Genomic DNA, 19,152 nt, shown 5'->3' on the forward strand with positions numbered 1-19,152 from the left:
GACCTCAGATCAAACCTCTGATCTAAGTGACACCCCCCCCCTCTCCTGCTCCAGATACCACTGCTTCTCACATCTACACTCTTAGTACAGCAAGCCGCCATGCTCACGCTGTGCGCAGTCAAAGCACAGCGAGTGACCGAGGATAAGGAAGCGGTTAGTACTGAGCCTGGGGAGCTCTGCATTCACAGCTTCCCGGTCCTCCTGTACTAATGAGCACTTCCATAATGGAATTGCTCATTAGTATTTGCCCTATAATACACGCTGAAATTTTCCCTCCATTGTGTGGGGAGGTGCGTCTTACAGGGTGAAAAATACAGTACTTTGCAGCCTTTAAAAGAAGATGTGGCTCAGATCACTAGCTGCTATACATTGAGGAAGCAGGGTAAAACAGTCCCCATCCTCAGCTGGCTATGGTCCTGTGGGGGAAGTACTGATGGGTTGCAAGGAGAGGAATGAGATATAGATCCTCTACTGTGTGGCTACTGTACAGGATCGTAGGGGAAGGGGTAACCTACGAGTATGATTGATTTCAAATTCTTGAGTGATGATGAGTGCTTGCCCATCTGCTCACCCCTACTGCTCTTAATTAGGAAATTAATTGACGCCATGATTCAGATATTTCAGTGTTCGGATGACGGCATAAAATATGTTACACTGAACTCTAGCTCCATTTTCACACAAACATCCGTTTAGTTTAAATTTTACACTGTTCCGACCCTGTCCCTTTTTTTTTTTTTTTTTTTTTTTTTTTTTTCATGAAATTTGCTATCCTTATGCAAAAGTAGTAAAACGTGTAAAAAAAAAAAAAAAAAAAAACTGACCCAGTGAACACATGGTGAGGTGGGTGGGGAATCTGAAATTTGCTAGGGTGCCCAGCTTTTTCTAATTATGCCCCAGTCAAATTATAGAAGATTAAAAGTTTTTTCCAAAGTGTTTTTATACTGATGACCTATTTTTAGGATATGTTATTAGTGTGTGATCACTGGGGGTCCAACTCCCGACGCCACCTCCGATGAGCTGTTTGAAGAGGCCCTGGCGCTTCAGTGAACATCGTGATCTCTTCCTAAGCCAGTGACATCATGTTCATAGATTACACAACCTAGGCGCAGAATGGGACTGAGCTACGATATCAAGCACAGCTGCTGTTAGCACTGTGCTTGATAAGCTGTGAGGAGGCCACAGTGCTCATTGGAGTGCAGTGACCTCTTCAAACAGCTGATTGGTAGGAGTGCAGGGAGTCGGACACCCACCAATACCATACTGATGACTTAGCCTGATGGTAGGTCATTGGTGTAAAACACTCGCACACTAAAGTGGAAAACCACTTTAAACCAGGGAGTAAGCACCTTGTCTGGCATGGTTTGCCTCTGCTGGGTTGAAGCTACCTCCTGCTGCCCACTAAGCCCTTTGACAACCCCCCAGGACCTAAAATCCAGGCATGGAGAAAATTGCAGTTTGGTACCTGAGGCCTTGTGCAACGTGGCTGGTAATGTCCTGGTCAGTTTTGGTGATTGAGCCCACCGCTGGAAAATTATGCCCCAGGAAGGTTCATTAATCTCCCGGGAGGATAATTAGACCTATACAAGGAAATTTAAAGGGGTTGTTTCATCACAGACAATGGGGGCATATCGCTACGCAGCCACCCTCCGTTCATTTCTATGGGGCCACCGAAAATAGCCGGGTGCTGGCTCGGGTATTTCCGTCCTCCCCCTAGAAATTAATGGGAGCTGTGGCCGGCGTCCTCCAGCCACCACTCTCCCCGCTCCATTCTCGGCATAGGTGCTGGTCCCACTCTGGGAAAACTGCTGGTTGGGACCCAGGCCCGTGGAATTGCCTAGCACGTTGACTCAGGTTTATCATTACACTTGTGCCTTTTTGATAAATTCGGTGCAATTTGCAATTTTGACATATTAATAAATACATGCACCTTTCAACACTATTGATAAATCACTCCCATTATCTTAATCCATGGATATGCGCACATTTATATTGACTTTGCAGTAAAGCTTGTCATATCTGCGCCATCCTATTTTCCAAAAGAAAAAAGAGCACTTACTAGAGATGACTGATGCCGAGAAAGCCCTTTGCACCGGAGCTTCTCATCTACACTTGAAGCGTCTAGTGGCACTTGGTGCAGCCCAGCCTTCTTCCAGAGGACACAAGGTACCAGAACAACCAGGCTGTGCCCCTGCAGTATCCTGTCCTCTTCGGGTACTTCTCACCACCCTATTTTCCAGTACAGGTTTAAAAACGTACTCGCTGTATATCTGGCTTTATCACTGTTATGTGTAAAGGTTTCTCACTCCCAAGCAAAACCACCAAAACCTAAATTATGAAAACAAATGTACAAAACACTTAACAATGGGTGTTAAAATTTATTTAAAATCGACTATTTGTTTTGGTTCAGTGCCTCATTCCTATTATCAGACCAGTCACTATGAAAATGGCACACCCCCAACTCTGTCACCCCCAGCAGTTCCCTAGAGGAAACCTTTACGCTGGGTTCACACCTAGGCGTTTCTCAAACGCGCGTTTCTATGCGCGGTTTTGTCGCGCGTTTTATGCACTGTTTTTTTAATAGTGAACGCGCGTTTGAGTGATTGACAGCAGTGTTGTCCAAAGAGTCTATGGCCCAAACGCGCGTCAAACGTGCCAAAAAAAGCTCCTGTACTTGTTTGAGCGTCGGGTGTTTTACAGCGCGATCGTACGCGCTGTAAAACGCCCAGGTGTGAACCCTTCCCATAGGGAATCATTGGTTCTTGCCTGTTGTGCGTTTTACAGCGCGTAGGAACGCGCTGTAAAACGCTCAGGTGTGAACCCAGGGTAAGGGAACTGTGGTTGGAGGAATGCATGATCCTTGGTTAAGTAACGTTACATTAACACTTTCCCTGCCTATTTCCCCCTAAACGAGCATTAACCCTTTCCATTAATTAAACCTTTCCCTTCCTATTCATATTGAAGGTTAACCCATTTCTGTCCGTTAACCCTTTCCTTGCCCCTATTATTGAGTTTCTATTACTCCCTTATACCTCAGCTAGCTGTTTACCCTTTCCTTGTTGAAGGACAAAGACCCCAAAATGAAAGGTGTTATCCTGTAGCCAAATGCATCTAGCAGAGGCAGGTGAAACAAAACAAAAACAACAACCCTGATGTATCCCAGTCAAATGAAAGTCACAAGGCCCTCTGTCTGGTGAATAAGGGCCCATGGGCCAGGTCAACTACTGTGCAGTGTGAAAAGACCCAAGTACAGGGAATTATTGGGATTGAACTGAATGTTCTCAATAGCTGCTTGATCGTGATCGGAGGTGAGGACTGCAGTTACATGCAGCGATCACCTCCACTGTATGGGGACGAGTGATCACTACTGCAATCACTTGTCCCTGTAGAAAACCATTGTTTCTGGGCAACACATCCCTCTTTACAAAGTACACTCTGGCTGCTTGCAGAGATGCAGACAGGCAAGCAGTGGGAGGGATGAAGGAGAGAGCCTAACACACCATTTATTCTGTATCCATTTTGAAGTGCTCTACCCCATCTCTCTCCTGATGATCATCATCAACCATTTAAAGGGGTTTTCCAGGCTTTTAATGTTGATGACCTATAACTACTTATAACTAGAAGAGAAAACGTTCATTGGCTTGACCAAATTTGAAGTTTAACTTTACTGAAACCACTGTACCCTAGAAATCCTGTGTCCTTATGGCATGTTAAGCCATATGGACTTCATAACGTCTAGGGGGCCCGCTGCAGACTGTGGCTGAAACTGCTGTTGTGGCCACCCAAACTTCAGTTCAGCTAGTAATAGGCAGGCAGAGGTAAGAAGTCACATTAGTCTTCCTGCAGTCAAGTACACAAGGATAGTGGTTTTACGTGGAGGATACAAAGAGGTTCACTGCTTTTATGGTTGACAGTCTTTCACAGAGGGCCCAATACTTTAACATAAAGTTACGTTGCAAACTTTCATGAACGTCTTTCACACATGACTTCAGTGACTAATAATCCAAATACAGAGTTAACTTTGGGGCAGCTGCTTGCAATCAGGGGTGCCGGAGACTCTGAACCACACTAACATGTGTGTTCTTTAGGTATTCTGCGCCTCTCATTTCTGAAGTGACACACCTCTCCAGACCTCTTATTCAAGACCCTCCAGCCATCCTAACAATGGGGACTGTGGTGCAGATCCAACATGCCGTCTGCAGCCACAGTGTCCCTTCCCAACCAGGCTGACACAGCAACTACAGCAAATATGACAGGAGACAACCTTTTTTCTCTCTTCCATATAGCAGCACCACCTCCTAGTGAAATTGCTATTACAGCTCTCAGCCATTTGGAGCCTCCCCTCTCCTAGACTACTGAGTGACTAGAATACTGTGTGAAAAATCACCGGTTTAATACATCTGGATTTTTTTTTCCCCTGATTTCATTTATGCTGAATACCCCATAATGAGTAAAAACTAAAATTTTGCATGATCATAAGTTTTTAGACCCTTTGCTATAACACTTGCACTTTAGCTCTGGTGGCCTCACATTTCTCTTAATCATCCTAGAGATGTTTCTACAAGTTGACTTCAGTCAACTTGTTGTAAATTCCGTTGATTGGTCGTGATTTGGAAAGACACCGCCTCATGGCTCACAATGAATATCGAAACAAAAACCAAGCCATGACGAATAATGAACTACCTGTAACGCTCAGACATGATTGTGCAGAGGCACAGATCTGGAGAAGGGTACATGAAACTTTTTTGCTGCACTGACTGTTCCAAAGAGCCTAATGACTTCCATAATGTTTAAATGGAAGACGTTTGGAACAACCAGGGCTCATCCAAAGATCCTGTGTGACGATCACTGCAGTGTTCCACCAATCTAGGCTTTATGGGAGAGTGGCCAGAAATAAGCCTTTCCTCAGTAAAAGGCACATGAAAGCCTGTTTTCAGTAGACAAAAAAAGCACCTAAAGGACTCTCAGACTGTGTAAAATAAAATTCTCTGGTCTGATAAAACCTGTATTGAACTTTTTAGCCTCAATTCCAGGAGTCATGTCTGGAGGAAACCAGGAAATGCTCTTCATCTTCCCAATACCATCCCTGTAGTGAACCATGGTGGTGGCAGCAAAATGCTGTGAGGGTGTGTGTGTTGTGTTTTTTTTTTTTTTTATAAATCGGCTGAGACAGGGATACTTTTGTGAGGGTTGAGGGAAAGCTAAATGACGCAAAGTATAGAGATATATTCTTAATGAAAACCTGATCCAGAATGCTCTGGACCTCAGACTGGTCCAAAGGTTTACCTTCCAACCAGACGGTGAGCCTAAGAGCATATCTGAGAAAACTCAGGACAGTTGCCAAGCCAGAGCCCTAACTTTAATCCAATCGAACATCCCTGGAGAGACCTGAAAATTGCTTTCCACTGATGGTCCTCATGCAACCTGACAGAGCTTAAGAGGATTTGCTGATAGGAATGACAGAATATCCCCAAATCCAGGTGTGCGAACCTTTTTTTTTTTTTCTCTTTTATTTAGCACAAGGCTGCAACATACGGTAATAAAATTTAAAAAAAGTGAAAGGGTCTGAAGACTTTTTAAATGCATTATATATACTTTAAACAGTCAACGGTTTCCCCCTAGTTAGGTTAACTAAAATAAATGGAAACACAAATCGATGCCAAACATTATTATTACCGTACTAAACCAAACTCTGCCAACCACATCACTTACAGTACGGTCAATCCATTATCAGAGCACAGGGTAGATAATGTTGTTTTTGAAGCACTAAAAAAAAATAAAAAAATTCAACAGCACGCACCCTGAAGTCACCAGGAGATAGGCTGGTGACTTCAGGGTGCGTGCTGTTGAAATTTTTTATTTTTTTTTCATGTACTAATTGATCCTGGTAGCTTATGCTGGTTCAGCTTTAGGGCAGGTCTCCTTCAGGTCAAGTATCCCTTTTGGCATCAGAAATGGTAGCTGTCTGTTTTCTCACCCATAAGAGAGGTTGAGAAAGCAATGACCCTAGTTGGCTTCAAGTCTTGCTCATTAGAAGACCAGTTCAAACATCTTCAAGGAGGCTACCAACATTGATTTTCAGAAATGTTACTGACCTTAGTTCAGAGCAAGACACCTCTAACGAAACGGGGTTTAAAAGGCTTCACCATTTAATTGCTATAACCAGGATCAAGAGATAGCCAAAACTATATTAAGTGCTGGTGAGAAATATGATCCAAAATGTAGCGTAGTAGAGCAGTTTATGGTTTCAACATATCTGCATCTCCAAAACGTTATAGGAATAGAACCTGCTCTAAATGCCAGACGCCTTCCTTTCCTTCCTGCTAAACAGACCTTTTGGTATGAAATCTGGACCTGCTCCTATACCTATAGGTTTTGTCAGAAAATAAGTAGCTACATCCCATCTCTCTGATTCTTGATATTATCCTGCTGGTGGCAAATGCTGTTTACTACGCAAGTGTCCGAATGGCTCAGATCATTGTTGATGATTGGTGGGAGTAGACCAACTTGATACAGAGAGATTATAAGGAACAGGGGACCGAATGTTTCCCCTTTACAGTTCCCTACCTTTAGACCCACTCGAGATAGGATCATTCTCAGAGACAGGGTGAGGAATGGCGTATAAGCTGTCAGAAACCTGGCAAACTCTTGAATGTCATGGGATATCTTTTAGAATTTTTTAAGTATTACCAGAATTTTTTTTTCTCATTTGTAATGTACAGTTCATCTGGTAAGAAGTTGCCTTTTATTGCTTATTGAGTATTTTAATTATCAGTCTTTTGATACACCATTGTGACTCCAGACTCGGCGTTTTTAGTGTGGCCCCCAAAAGTCAATTTCTCTACAATGACTGAAATATACCGGTAACTACTTTTTCTTGGGCACTTCTTTTAAATTATATCAGGGAAAATACATTTTTCAATTTGTGCTTTTACATTTTCTATACTTTCATTGCTTTGTAAAACACAACAGTAGATTTTTGTTTAAAAAAAAAAATGCATGTGTATTGTTTGTTAGCACACATTTTACCGTAAGTGGACTGTCATTGCAATATCATTGTTTAAGTAAAAATTATTTTTAACATTTTTTTTTTTTATTAGGCTCGTGCTTTTTGGTTATGCTCGCATGAAAATCACTTGTATGTGTGTACGTCCGTGATGTAATTGTTTGTTTGCTTTCCTCTCATATCAAATTTTATGGGGGTCTTTTACTAACCCTTTTTATGCTTTTCTTATACCTATGCTTTCATTATGAAGGACCCAAACGTAAAAAGCACAAATCTTTTAGGAAACGTTTTAGGGTTCATGATGATAAAAAAGGTGGGTACGCTGCTTTCTATAGTAAGCATGCTTTTACATGCAGAAGTCAAGTAAAAAGTTATTTAATTGTTGTATTCACATAACATAACTTTTACATGTTGAGATGGTCCTTTTAAGTCACCTAGTTTCTCATTCCCTAGAGCTTTCATTTAGTCTCACCCCTATATATCCTTCCCAGTACATGTAGATGGGGAAAAAGCAAATACAGAATGATACCCACTCTCTGGCTGAGTGGATTACATGCTGATGAACCGAACTTCCTTATATAACCAAAAATGTCTGCATGATTGTTAACTGTCTTTAATCAACTGCAAATACATGTTTGTCGAGGTGGTCCTTGTTATTTAACGTCCTATTGTGTTCTCATGATATTTTTTTTTTTGCCTCCTCTATTTCCCCTCCCTCAGTGCATTTAACACTTGGCAACTTTACATTTTTGGCTTTTATTTTTCACTCCCTGCCATAACTAAATTTTCCATTCACATACATGTATGAGGGCTTGTTTTTTGCGGGACAAGTTACACTTTCTAATATCATTTAGGGTACGACTACATGGATAGCAACACTGCTGTATTTCTTGCGATGGGCACAGTGATCCTATTAATTTCTATGGGATTCTACTCGGTGAACCTGGCCTTGATGGTCGCGCAAGCAGTGTTGTTGTGTAGCAGTGCCCTTTATATTGTAGTGAGAAGCTGGAACAAATTCCAAATGGGATGAAATTGGAAAAAAGGCAATTCCACCACAGTTTTGAGTCTTGTTTTTACTGGGTTTCCATACCCCGTAAAACTGCTTTATTACCTTTTAATTTTTTTTGTTTGTCATATTCTGGAGCCCATAACTTTTTATTTTTAGGTCTCGAGTTGTATGAGGGCTCATTTTGTGTGGGGTGATGTACTATACTTCTCAGTGATTATCATTTTAGGTTGTGGGTTGTGTTTGATCAATTTGTATTCAATTTTTTGGGGGAGTTGAAGCGACAAAAAACATGATGAATCGGCAATTTTGATTCCCCCCCCCCCCCCCCCCCCAATATGGGTGTTTTGTTACTCTGCAATGTCTATGATGTTTTGTTTTTTTATTGTTTGTTTATTTTTATTATGGGGAATTGAGGGTTCTCCATAGCAAGATAGCCATGGAAGCCTTGGATCCCACCAGAGAGACTGAACCTATCACAGGGAATCGACAGCTCCCCAATCACTGTTGTCATTCCAGCCCTGGGGTTAAATGTCTATAATTGGCGTTATTGCCAATTGCAGACATTAGCCCAGCAGGTACCCAGCAGCCATGGTGCTTGATTCACTGCAGAGAGGGTGACCTATTTAAAGCAACTACATCCACCATACATGTACGGCGACCTCTACTCTAAAGTGGTTATCAGTACATGATCGGAGGGGGCTGACTTCTGGCACCCCCATTAATTTAGCTGTTTGAAGATGCTGAGGCCTCCTTGCATCTTACCATCTGGATAGCGGCAGTGCTGGTTATCACAGCTCAGCCCTATTTACTTGAATAGGACGGAGCTGTGCCTAGGCCATGTGACTGATGAACGTGATGCCAATGCCCTACAGTAAGCTGCGAGGAGGTAGCAGCGCCCACCATGGACTTTTTATGCAGTTAATGGGTATCGGGAGTCAGTCAGTTCCCCCCCCCCCCCCCCCCCGATCAGATACTAATGACCTACCCTGAGCAGGAGGAGCCCCTTTAGAGGGGTTGTCTGGTTACTGATATTTATGTCTTATCCTCATCAATATCCTTCTGCAAGCTCTGCATTCTTTTCACTGTTTACCTCCTTCGTCCCATCTACTTGAATGAGATGGAGTGTAACTACAACTGCTGCCATTCAAGTGAATGCAATGAAGGAGCTGTAATTACACCTACTCGCCATCGACAAATAGTCAAGAGAACGCAGAGCTTGCTGTGTTCTCTTCAAACAGCTGATCAGTGGTCAGCCTGATGACCTATCCTGAGGATATGTTATCAATAGTGGTAACCAGACAACCCCTTTAAATGGCTGCTTTCTTTTTGGCAGGGAAGCAGCTTGCTGCAGCAGAGACCTTCCCCCTAACTTTTCTGTCTGCATTGAGAGACCAAGCAAGCAGTCTTACTTCCCTAAGTACAATGCATGCATGTGACTGAAAGAAAAGCCATGAAGATGTTTTTCACAAGGCTATTTTGAATAAATTTCTCCAGACTAACAAATAGACACGCCTGTTTCCCCCCCCTCAGTGTCCCAAAGAATTGCCCTTATGAGTATATAATCCTACGTAAAATTTTTGAGGAGTTTCTGAAAACTTAAGGTAAGATCATGCTCGTTCATCAGGGCATAGATATGTTATGTACGCTGATTTCATTTAGCTGCCATTTCTTGTACCAACTCTTTATTAGCTTTTTAGTGGTGTAGCATCATAGTCATGTGAACCATGCGGATGACTCTGTCATTGACTACTTCTTGGTTGTATGTGTTTGTTTTTCAAGATAAGCCAAAAGAGGAGAAGAAAGATACTTTTCTTGAAAAGCTGGCTGCACAGGTTATCAAGAATCTGCAGGTCAAAATCACAAACATACACATCCGATATGAAGATGATGTAAGTAGTCAGAACTACCGTATGTATGGTATGCTGTGTCATTAAATCGGTATCCTGGCTAAATATGTAACACATTAAATATTATCCAACTAAAAAGGAAAAAAATATTTACTGTAGGTATGCGCCCTGTTGTGTACAATAAGAATGCTTAATTTTAACTATTTTATTTATTTTTTTTACACCATAGCAGAAGCAAAACATCTGTATATTACTTGCTGTATAGTATGTACCAGGGCTTTTCAACATATTTCTACTGGGGCCTTACCAGCCAGAACATGGACAGGGCTGGCCCTCTCCATTGGTTGTAGTCCATGGCAAGTTCAAGATGAAACAGAAAATAAAAAACAAGGGGGTACTACACAACCATAGTAAATATAATATGAACAAGGCCAAGCAAGTGGTATGGCAATAAAAAGTTAGCACACCTACAAACTAATATGCAATGATACACTGATTAAATGATTAAATCACAAAAAACTGATAATGTACCAACACACAAAATCATTTAAAAACATACTGAACACATAGGAGGGCCGCCATGTAAGGCACCCATCCATACACCATCCCCCTGGGAAGAGAAATAACACCACCACAGTACAATAGAACAAGATATGTAAATAAGACACGAGTACCAGATAAATGACCCACAATAAGCAAATGATAATGATACTGCAATATATAAGTTCTGTGGCCCGAATAGGGGGATGTGTAAAGCACCCGACGTGTATGGATAGGTGAATTACATGGCAGCCCTCCTATGTTTTCAGTATGTTTTTAAATGATTTTATGTGTTGGTACATGGTCCGGTTTTGGTGATTTAATAAAGTATCATTGCATAATCGTTGGTAGGTGTGCTCACTTTTTTTGCCATACCACTTTTTCAGTCCATGGCAAGTTCTTTACAGCGTCAGTAATGTTGCTAAACCAGTAGTTGGTGCAGCTGTAGAGAGGTCTGTGCTGCATATACCGTCATCTTTCTTTGTTCAGTACTCCCTCACTATGGTGTCTCAGAAGCAACTTAGGAGTTCTTCACCAGTGGTGCCACCTCACAGTTTGAGAAGTACTGGTCTAGAAAACGATCACTGCCAGTAACCTAGTATTATAAATGTCTTTCTTCCAGGGTGGATTTGATTTAAATCACTAGTCAGTAAGGCTTGATTTAAATCCGTTTTCTACATAAGGACTAATTCTTGCTGGTATAACGTATAATATGCAAGTAGATGAAGATTTTTAGAATAACAACTTTTCATATTAGTTTGATTCTGCATTCATAGGTTTGTAGAAGTTAGGATTAAAGTCTTTTTCTCAACTCTGTTCATGTTATAACATTTTTGCTGTGAATAAGAGGCATGTGATCTCTGCTGAGTCAAATTCAGTTTTGAGAACTGCAAAAGTAAACCAAGCATCTGTGATAATATCTTGTAGGCGGAGAAACTGACCAATAATCTTACAAAAACCTCTGGAAGAGCATGACATTGTGAATGGATTAATGGAATTTATTTACCAAAAAAATTACACATATAGAAACATGGAATGTGTTGGCAGATAAGAACCATTTGGCCCATCTAGTCTGCCCAATATACTAAATACTATGGATAGCCCCTGGCCCTATCTTATAGTTCAATAATTTTTTATTGAGTACTTTGCATAATACAGTACATGTATGCCCTTCATGACATAATATCACAGTGCGAAACATATCAAAGTACATTTTTCAGGTAGAGAACATACATAAAGCACAGAACAGAAAACATAAACAAAAACAAAAAAGAGGTCCCAATATATCTCACAAGAAATCTCACAATAATCTTGCCCACGTTGAGGTAAGTGTTGTAGCCTTATATGCAGGTCCCCACCTATGCCTCAAACCTCGCCCTCCCCAGTTCAACCCCACAACCCCCAAATGTACCTGAGTCACCAAAGACATTCCGGCAAGGGATCAGCATAGGGACTAGATAACCAAAGCATCCAGTTATTAAGACATCGTATGCGTACAGAATGAGCTCAATCAAATGAGCCGTTACCCATCTCATCTTGGAAGGAATGACTTCTAAGCCTATTCCCAAAATGGTAAGAGCAGGGGTCAAATTGATAGATGAATCCGTGACCTTCCGGACTAGAGCTTCCATCGCGTGCCAAAATTTTCTAGTGTAAGGGCACTCCCACCACATATGTAAGGGGGTACCAACTGACCCGCACTTCCTCCAACATAATGGGGAATAGCCAGGTGAACAGTGGGCTAGTCTATTGGGGGTCAAGTACCACCTGAGTTGTATTTTCCTGGCCTGTTCTATATGATTTAGACATTTAGTGCACCTGTAGGACCATGACATTGCATCCCTCCACTGACTCATGGGGAATTCGGCACCCAGCTCTTGTTCCCATCGTAACATAAAAGATTGTTTCTCACTATCTTGGTCTGATAGGAGGTTCAAGTATACATCAGAGATCTTCGCTCTTAATTGCAAGGGTGATGTAACATAGGGCTGCAAAAAACTCTTACAGGAGTGAGGTTGGGTTAATGGGGAGTTGTTTAACAAGTGGCGTATCTGTAGATATTGGTAAAAAAGTGTATTAGGGATGAGGTACTTGTCATGTAAAGACTGGAATTCTTTTAGGCCGGAGATTGTATAAAGGCCCCCCAGCTTATCTATTCCTTTATCCAACCACCCTTTTAGGTTCAAATCAGAAATATGGTATTCAAGTGCTATGAGAGGGATGCTGCCCTTTGGCACTGTGAACCACTTCTTTATGTTTCTCAAATATGACCATATGAAAAGAGATGCTCTCATCGTAGGGAGAGGAACCTCATAGCAAAGTCTTCCCAATTCATGAGCTGCTAGAATGGCTGGGAGTGAATGCTTTTTAACAAACGCACTTTCTATTTCCAGCCACTTATGGGGAGCAGATGGAGACCACCACTCCATCGCCTGTTCCGCCAAGGAGGCCAGATAATATTTATACAAATCTGGTACCCCAAGCCCCCCAGCTCTAATCGAAGGGTACAAGGAAGCCTTCGGGATTCTAGGGTGCTTATTCTGCCAAATAAACGCCAAAAGATCTTTTTGTAGTGTGGTTACCAATTTTTTAGAAACCTGCAATGGAAGACATCTGAAATAATAGAGTGCTTTTGGTAAGGATAACATTTTTGCAGCATTGATTCTCGCCACCCAGGATAACTGCACCTGCGCCATACGAGAATAATCATCTAGTAGGTCTTTTCTTAGACGATTAAAGTTAATGGAAACTGTCTCAGCCGAACTGCGTGCTAACTCTATCCCTAAATATGGAATGGACCGGTCTGACCATTGAAAGGGGTACATTTGCTTCAACCTATCTATTGTGGCTACGGGCAAGTGAAGATCTAAAACCTTGGTTTTGGTCTCATTCAATTTATAATAAGAGCAGTTGGAAAATTGCTGTAGTATTTGATGCAGTGCTGTTAAAGAGCTCTCAGGGTCTGATAATGTTAATACAACATCATCAGCATACAATCCAATCACATGGGAAGTATCTCCCACTGTGATTCCCCGAATGCTATGACATGCCCGAATCCTAGCAGCCAGGGGTTCCATCACCAACGCAAAAATCAACGGCGATAATGGACACCCCTGTCTGGTCCCATTGGTTATCTTAAAAGATTCAGACATATAACCTGAGGCAAGAACAGTAGCCGAGGGGGTTGTATATAGCCCCATTACACCAGCCCTAATATTACCACAGAAGCCAAAGGTCTGAAGCACCCGGTCCAGGTACCCCCAATGCACCCTGTCAAATGCTTTTTCTGCATCTAAGGAAATAAACATTGTGGGGGACCTGGACCTCCCTGCAATCTGGATAAGATCAAGCATGCGTCTAGTGCCATCCCTGCACTGCCTTCCAGGCACAAACCAAACCTGGTCTGGATTTACTAGTTCTGGCAGAAACTGATTTATCCTAGTTGCCAATATTTTTGCATATAATTTTAAATCCGCGTTTAGCAGGGATATGGGGCGGAAATTGGCAGGCGCATCCGGGGCCTTGCCCGGCTTCGGGATGGTTACCACCGTAGCTGCAAGCATTTCTGCTGGAATAATCCCTGTTTGGAAAAAGGTATTATACATCGAGCACAAATTAGGTAGGAGCTGAGGTAAAAACTCCTTGTAATACGCCACAATAAAGCCGTCCGGCCCTGGTGCTTTCCCCGCCGGGGTAGTTTTTAGAGCTGCTTGTACCTCTGCTTCCTCAATTGGCGAGTTAAGGGTAGTTAATTGCGCGTCGGACAGCGTGGGAAGTTTTAGGTGCCCTAAAAAATCTTCAATGGACGTTTCTGTTGGTTGAGGGGTTGCATCATCGTTCTTCAAATTGTAAAGTTTCGCATAATATGAGGCTATAGCATTAGTGATTTCCTGCGGATGCGTAAAAACAGACCCATTATAATGCATTTTCTCTATCCTGGAGTTAGCCGCCCTTTTCCTGAGTCTGTTAGCTAACAGGGAACCTGCCCTATCTCCCATATGATAATGAGACATCTTCAGTCTGCTGAGTACTCGCTCATGATCATATAAGAGATGCGCCCTCAGCTTAGAACGGACATTCTGCAGTTCCAAAAGGTGCCCTGAAGAGGGATTATCCTTGAATCGTTGGTGTGCTGACTCCAGCTCCGATAACGTCTCATTAAGCTGCCGATCTCTAGCTTTTTTCAAACGAGAGGCCGCCTGCAGGAATATACCTCTCATATAGGCCTTGTGGGCCAACCATAGGGTAGATGTCGAAACATCAGGGGTGCTATTCAAAAGGAAGAACTCCTTCAGACCAGCGCGAAATTCTTCTAGTCTCTTAGCACTTTTGAGCAAGTACTGATTCAGCCTCCAATTTGGGGGTGATTGAGAGGGCAAGCCCATATTAAGTTCCATTACTATAGGGGCATGATCAGACCAAGTGGCTAGCAGAATGTCCGTCCTAAGTACCCCTTGCAAGATATCCCTAGATACCAGGAAATAGTCAATTCGGGACTGCGTATGATGCGCAGACGAAATGTGCGTAAAATCCCTCTCTCCCCCATGCTGGTACCGCCAGATGTCGTGCAAAGAAGTGTTTTTTAGAGCTTCTTTTAAGCCTTTCCGTCGGGGCTCAGCATGAGTGAGACAGTCCATCTCCACGTCAATTGGGACGTTAAAGTCCCCCCCCCATTATAATAGCACCTTTCGCTACCTTTAAGACTCTCTTATGTAATTTGTTGAAAAAGGAAATCTGTCTAGTATTTGGCGCATAAACCGAAACCATCGTACATAATTTACCTTCAAGTGAACAGATCAGGATAATATATCTTCCTTCCTTATCTGTGATGCTTTGGTGTAATTTAAACGCAACCGAGCCCCTTATACATATGAGGGTGCCAGCTCTACGTCTATGGGCAGCAGGAGAGTGAAAAATATGCGGGTACAATCGATGAGAACATCTGTGCTGATCTGCTTCCACCAAATGCGTCTCTTGGATGAAAGCCACGTCACATTTGCTGCGAAGCAGATCCCGCCACAACTGAGAGCGGCGAAATGGGGAGTTCAGACCGTGCACATTGTTAGAATAAAATTTCAGCCCCGCCATAAGAAAATATATAACGACCTAGGTGTGAGCAGAAAGGGCATTATGAGGTTAAAGTAGAGACAATAATATGTGGGCATTATATCAGAGCGCAGGCAAGTTGGGACAACAAAAAACAACATAACATTAGCAAAGATAAAAACGGAAAGAAAACAGTGGTTAGACATCCTAAAACTGCAATGAGCAGGATTCTAGAGTCTAAAAAGGGGGGGTCTGCTCAGGGGGTTGACCACCACCCCAATACGAGGAGAGCAGACCCAATGGGGGGGGAGAGAAGAGATAAGTCCTTACGTATCTCCTATCCCGCACATCCAGAAGGATAAAGTAGGTGAGGGAGTCCTGGAAATCATGTTTGTTCCCAGTCTGGCGCAATTCTTGCCGACTTGTTTCCACGTTCTTCTGCAGAACTGACGCTTTCTCCAATTGAGAGCAGATCCATCTTATGTAGAAGGACTGAGGCATCCTGTGGAGTGTTGCAGGCGATCATCTGCCCCTTCACCGAGATCAGCAGCTTTACAGGAAAGCCCCAGCGATAACGGATGTTCTTTTCACGAAGGGTACGTGTATATTGCGCAAACTCCTTCCGCTTCGCTAGCGTGGCTGCGGACAGGTCTGCGAACACTTTAATGTCCTTAAAGGATTCAGTTGGTGTCGGATTTTGCCGCAGGTTTCGGAGAAAGTGATCTTTGGCGTGGTAAAAATGAATTCGCGCTATAACGTCACGCGTAAGAGAAGGATCTAGTCCCTTTGGCTTAGGGATGCGGTGGATTCTATCAATCAGCAAGTCTCGCTCAGATAATTCAGGCACAGCTTCTTTAACCACCTCCCGACCGCTGTACGCAGATATGCGTCCGGGAGGTGGTTGCTTTACTCCTCCTGGACGCATATACGCGTCTTCTCGCGAGACGCGAGATTTCCTGTGAACGCGCGCGCACAGGCGCGCGCGCTCACAGGAACGGAAGGTAAGCGAGTGGATCTCCAGCCTGCCAGCGGCGATCGCTCGCTGGCAGGCTGGAGATCCGAATTTTTTTTTTTCATAACAGCGTCTAATATACCTCCTACCTGGTCCTCTGGTGGTCCCTTTTGTTAGGATCGACCACCAGAGGACTCAGGTAGGTCAGTACAGTCCCACCAAACACCACACCACACTACACTACAGCCCCCCCCCCCCCCCCCCGGTCACTTATTAACCCCTTATAAACCCCTGATCACCCATGATCACCCCATATAAACTCCCTGATCACCGCCCTGTCATTGATCACCCCCCTGTCAGGCTCCGTTCAGACGTCCGTATGATTTTTACGGATCCACGGATACATGGATCGGATCCGCAAAAAGCATACGGACGTCTGAATGGAGCCTTACAGGGGGGTGATCAATGACAGGCGGGTGATCACCCATATACACTCCCTGATCACCCCCTGTCATTGATCACCCCCCTGTCATTGATCACCCCCCTGTAAGGCTCCATTTAGACGTCCGCATGATTTTTACGGATCCGATCCATGTATCCATGGATCCGTAAAAATCATGCGGACGTCTGAATGGAGCCTTACAGGGGGGGTGATCAGTGACAGGGGGGTGATCACCCTGATCACCCCCTGTCATTGATAACCCCCCTGTAAGGCTCCATTCAGACGTCCGCATGCGTTCTGTGGATCCGATCCATGGATCCGTAAAAATCATGTGGACGTCTGAATGGAGCCTTACAGGGGGGTGATCAGTGACAGGGGGGTGATCACCCTGATTACCCTGATCACCCCCTGTCATTGATAACCCCCCTGTAAGGCTCCATTCTGACGTCCGCATGCGTTCTGTGGATCCGATCCATGTATCCATGGATCCGTAAAAAATCATGCGGATGTCTGAATGGAGCCTTACAGGGGGGGTGATCAGTGACAGGGGGGTGATCAGGGAGTCTATATGGGTGATCACCCCCCTGTCATTGATCACCCCCCCCTGGTAAGGCTCCATTCAGACATTTTTTTTGGCACAAGTTAGCGGAAATTTTTTGTTTGTTTTTGTTTTTGTTTTTTCTTACAAAGTCTCATATTCCACTAACTTGTGTCAAAAAATAAAATCTCACATGGACGCACCATACCCCTCACGGAATCCAAATGCGTAAACATTTTTAGACATTTATATTCCAGACTTCTTCTCACGCTTTAGGGCCCCTAAAAAGCCAGGGCAGTATAAATACCCCACATGTGACCCCATTTCGGAAAGAAGACACCCCAAGGTATTCCGTGAGGGGCATATTGAGTCCATGAAAGATTGAAATTTTTGTCCTAAGTTAGCGGAAAGTGAGACTTTGTGAGAAAAAAAAAAATAAAAAATCAATATCCGCTAACTTATGCAAAAAAAAAAAATTTCTAGGAACTCGCCAGGCCCCTCATTGAATACCTTGGGGTGTCTTCTTTCCAAAGTGGGGTCACATGTGGGGTATTTATACTGCCCTGGCTTTTTAGGGGCCCTAAAGTGTGAGAAGAAGTCTGGGATCCAAATGTCTAAAAATGCCCTCCTAAAAGGAATTTGGGCCCCTTTGCGCATCTAGGCTTCAATAAAGTGTCACACATATGGTATCGCCGTACTCAGGAGAAGTTGGGGAATGTGTTTTGGGGTGTCATTTTACATATACCCATGCTGGGTGAGAAAAATATCTTGGTCAAATGCCAAATTTGTATAAAAAAATGGGAAAAGTTGTCTTTTGCCAAGATATTTCTCTCACCCAGCATGGGTATATGTAAAATGACACCCCAAATCACATTCCCCAACTTCTCCTGAGTACGGCGATACCAGATGTGTGACACTTTTTTTATGCCAAGGTGGGCAAAGGGGCACATATTCCAAAGTGCACCTTTCGGATTTCACCGGTCATTTTTTACAGATTTTGATTGCAAAGTACTTCTCACACATTTGGGCCCCTAAATTGCCAGGGCAGTATAACTACGCCACAAGTGACCCCATTTTGGAAAGAAGACACCCCAAGGTATTCCGTGAGGGGCATGGCGAGTTCCTAGAATTTTTAATTTTTTGTCGCAAGTTAGTGGAATATGAGACTTTGTAAGGAAAAAAGAGGGAAAAAAAAAAATCATCATTTTCCGCTAACTTGTGACAAAAAAGAAAAAATTCTAGGAACTCGCCATGCCCCTCACGGAATACCTTGGGGTGTCTTCTTTCCAAAATGGGGTCGCTTGTGGCGTAGTTATACTGCCCTGGCAATTTAGGGGCCCAAATGTGTGAGAAGTACCTTGCAATCAAAATGTGTAAAAAATGGCCTGCAAAATCCGAAAGGTGCACTTTGGAATGTGTGCCCATTTGCCCACCTTGGCTGCAAAAAAGTGTGACACATCTGGTATCGCCGTACTCAGGAGAAGTTGGGGAATGTGTTTTGGGGTGTCTTTTTACATATACCCATGCTGGATGAGAGAAATATCTTGGCAAAAGACAACTTTTCCCATTTTTTTATACAAAGTTGGCATTTGACCAAGATATTTTTCTCACCCAGCATGGGTATATGTAAAATGACACCCCAAAACACATTCCCCAACTTCTCCTGAGTACGGCGATACCAGATGTGTCACACTTTTTTGCTGCCAAGGTGGGCAAAGGGGCGCATATTCCAAAGTGCACCTTTTGGATTTCACCGGTCATTTTTTACACAT

At 43.2% G+C, this 19,152-nt stretch overlaps 1 protein-coding gene across 2 annotated transcripts in view; it reads left to right on the forward strand.

Annotated features, from left to right (window-relative positions):
- VPS13C (vacuolar protein sorting 13 homolog C) overlaps positions 1–19,152 on the forward strand; it is a 355,707-nt gene that overhangs the window by 54,308 nt on the left and 282,247 nt on the right. For both annotated transcript variants that reach the window (XM_044279821.1, XM_044279822.1), the window contains exon 6: positions 9,795–9,904. In XM_044279821.1, the coding sequence (XP_044135756.1) occupies positions 9,795–9,904 (110 nt within the window). The remainder of the gene's footprint in view (positions 1–9,794; positions 9,905–19,152) is intronic.

This window comes from Bufo gargarizans, chromosome 2, assembly GCF_014858855.1.
Source record: "Bufo gargarizans isolate SCDJY-AF-19 chromosome 2, ASM1485885v1, whole genome shotgun sequence".
NCBI classification, from domain to species: Eukaryota; Metazoa; Chordata; class Amphibia; order Anura; family Bufonidae; genus Bufo; species Bufo gargarizans.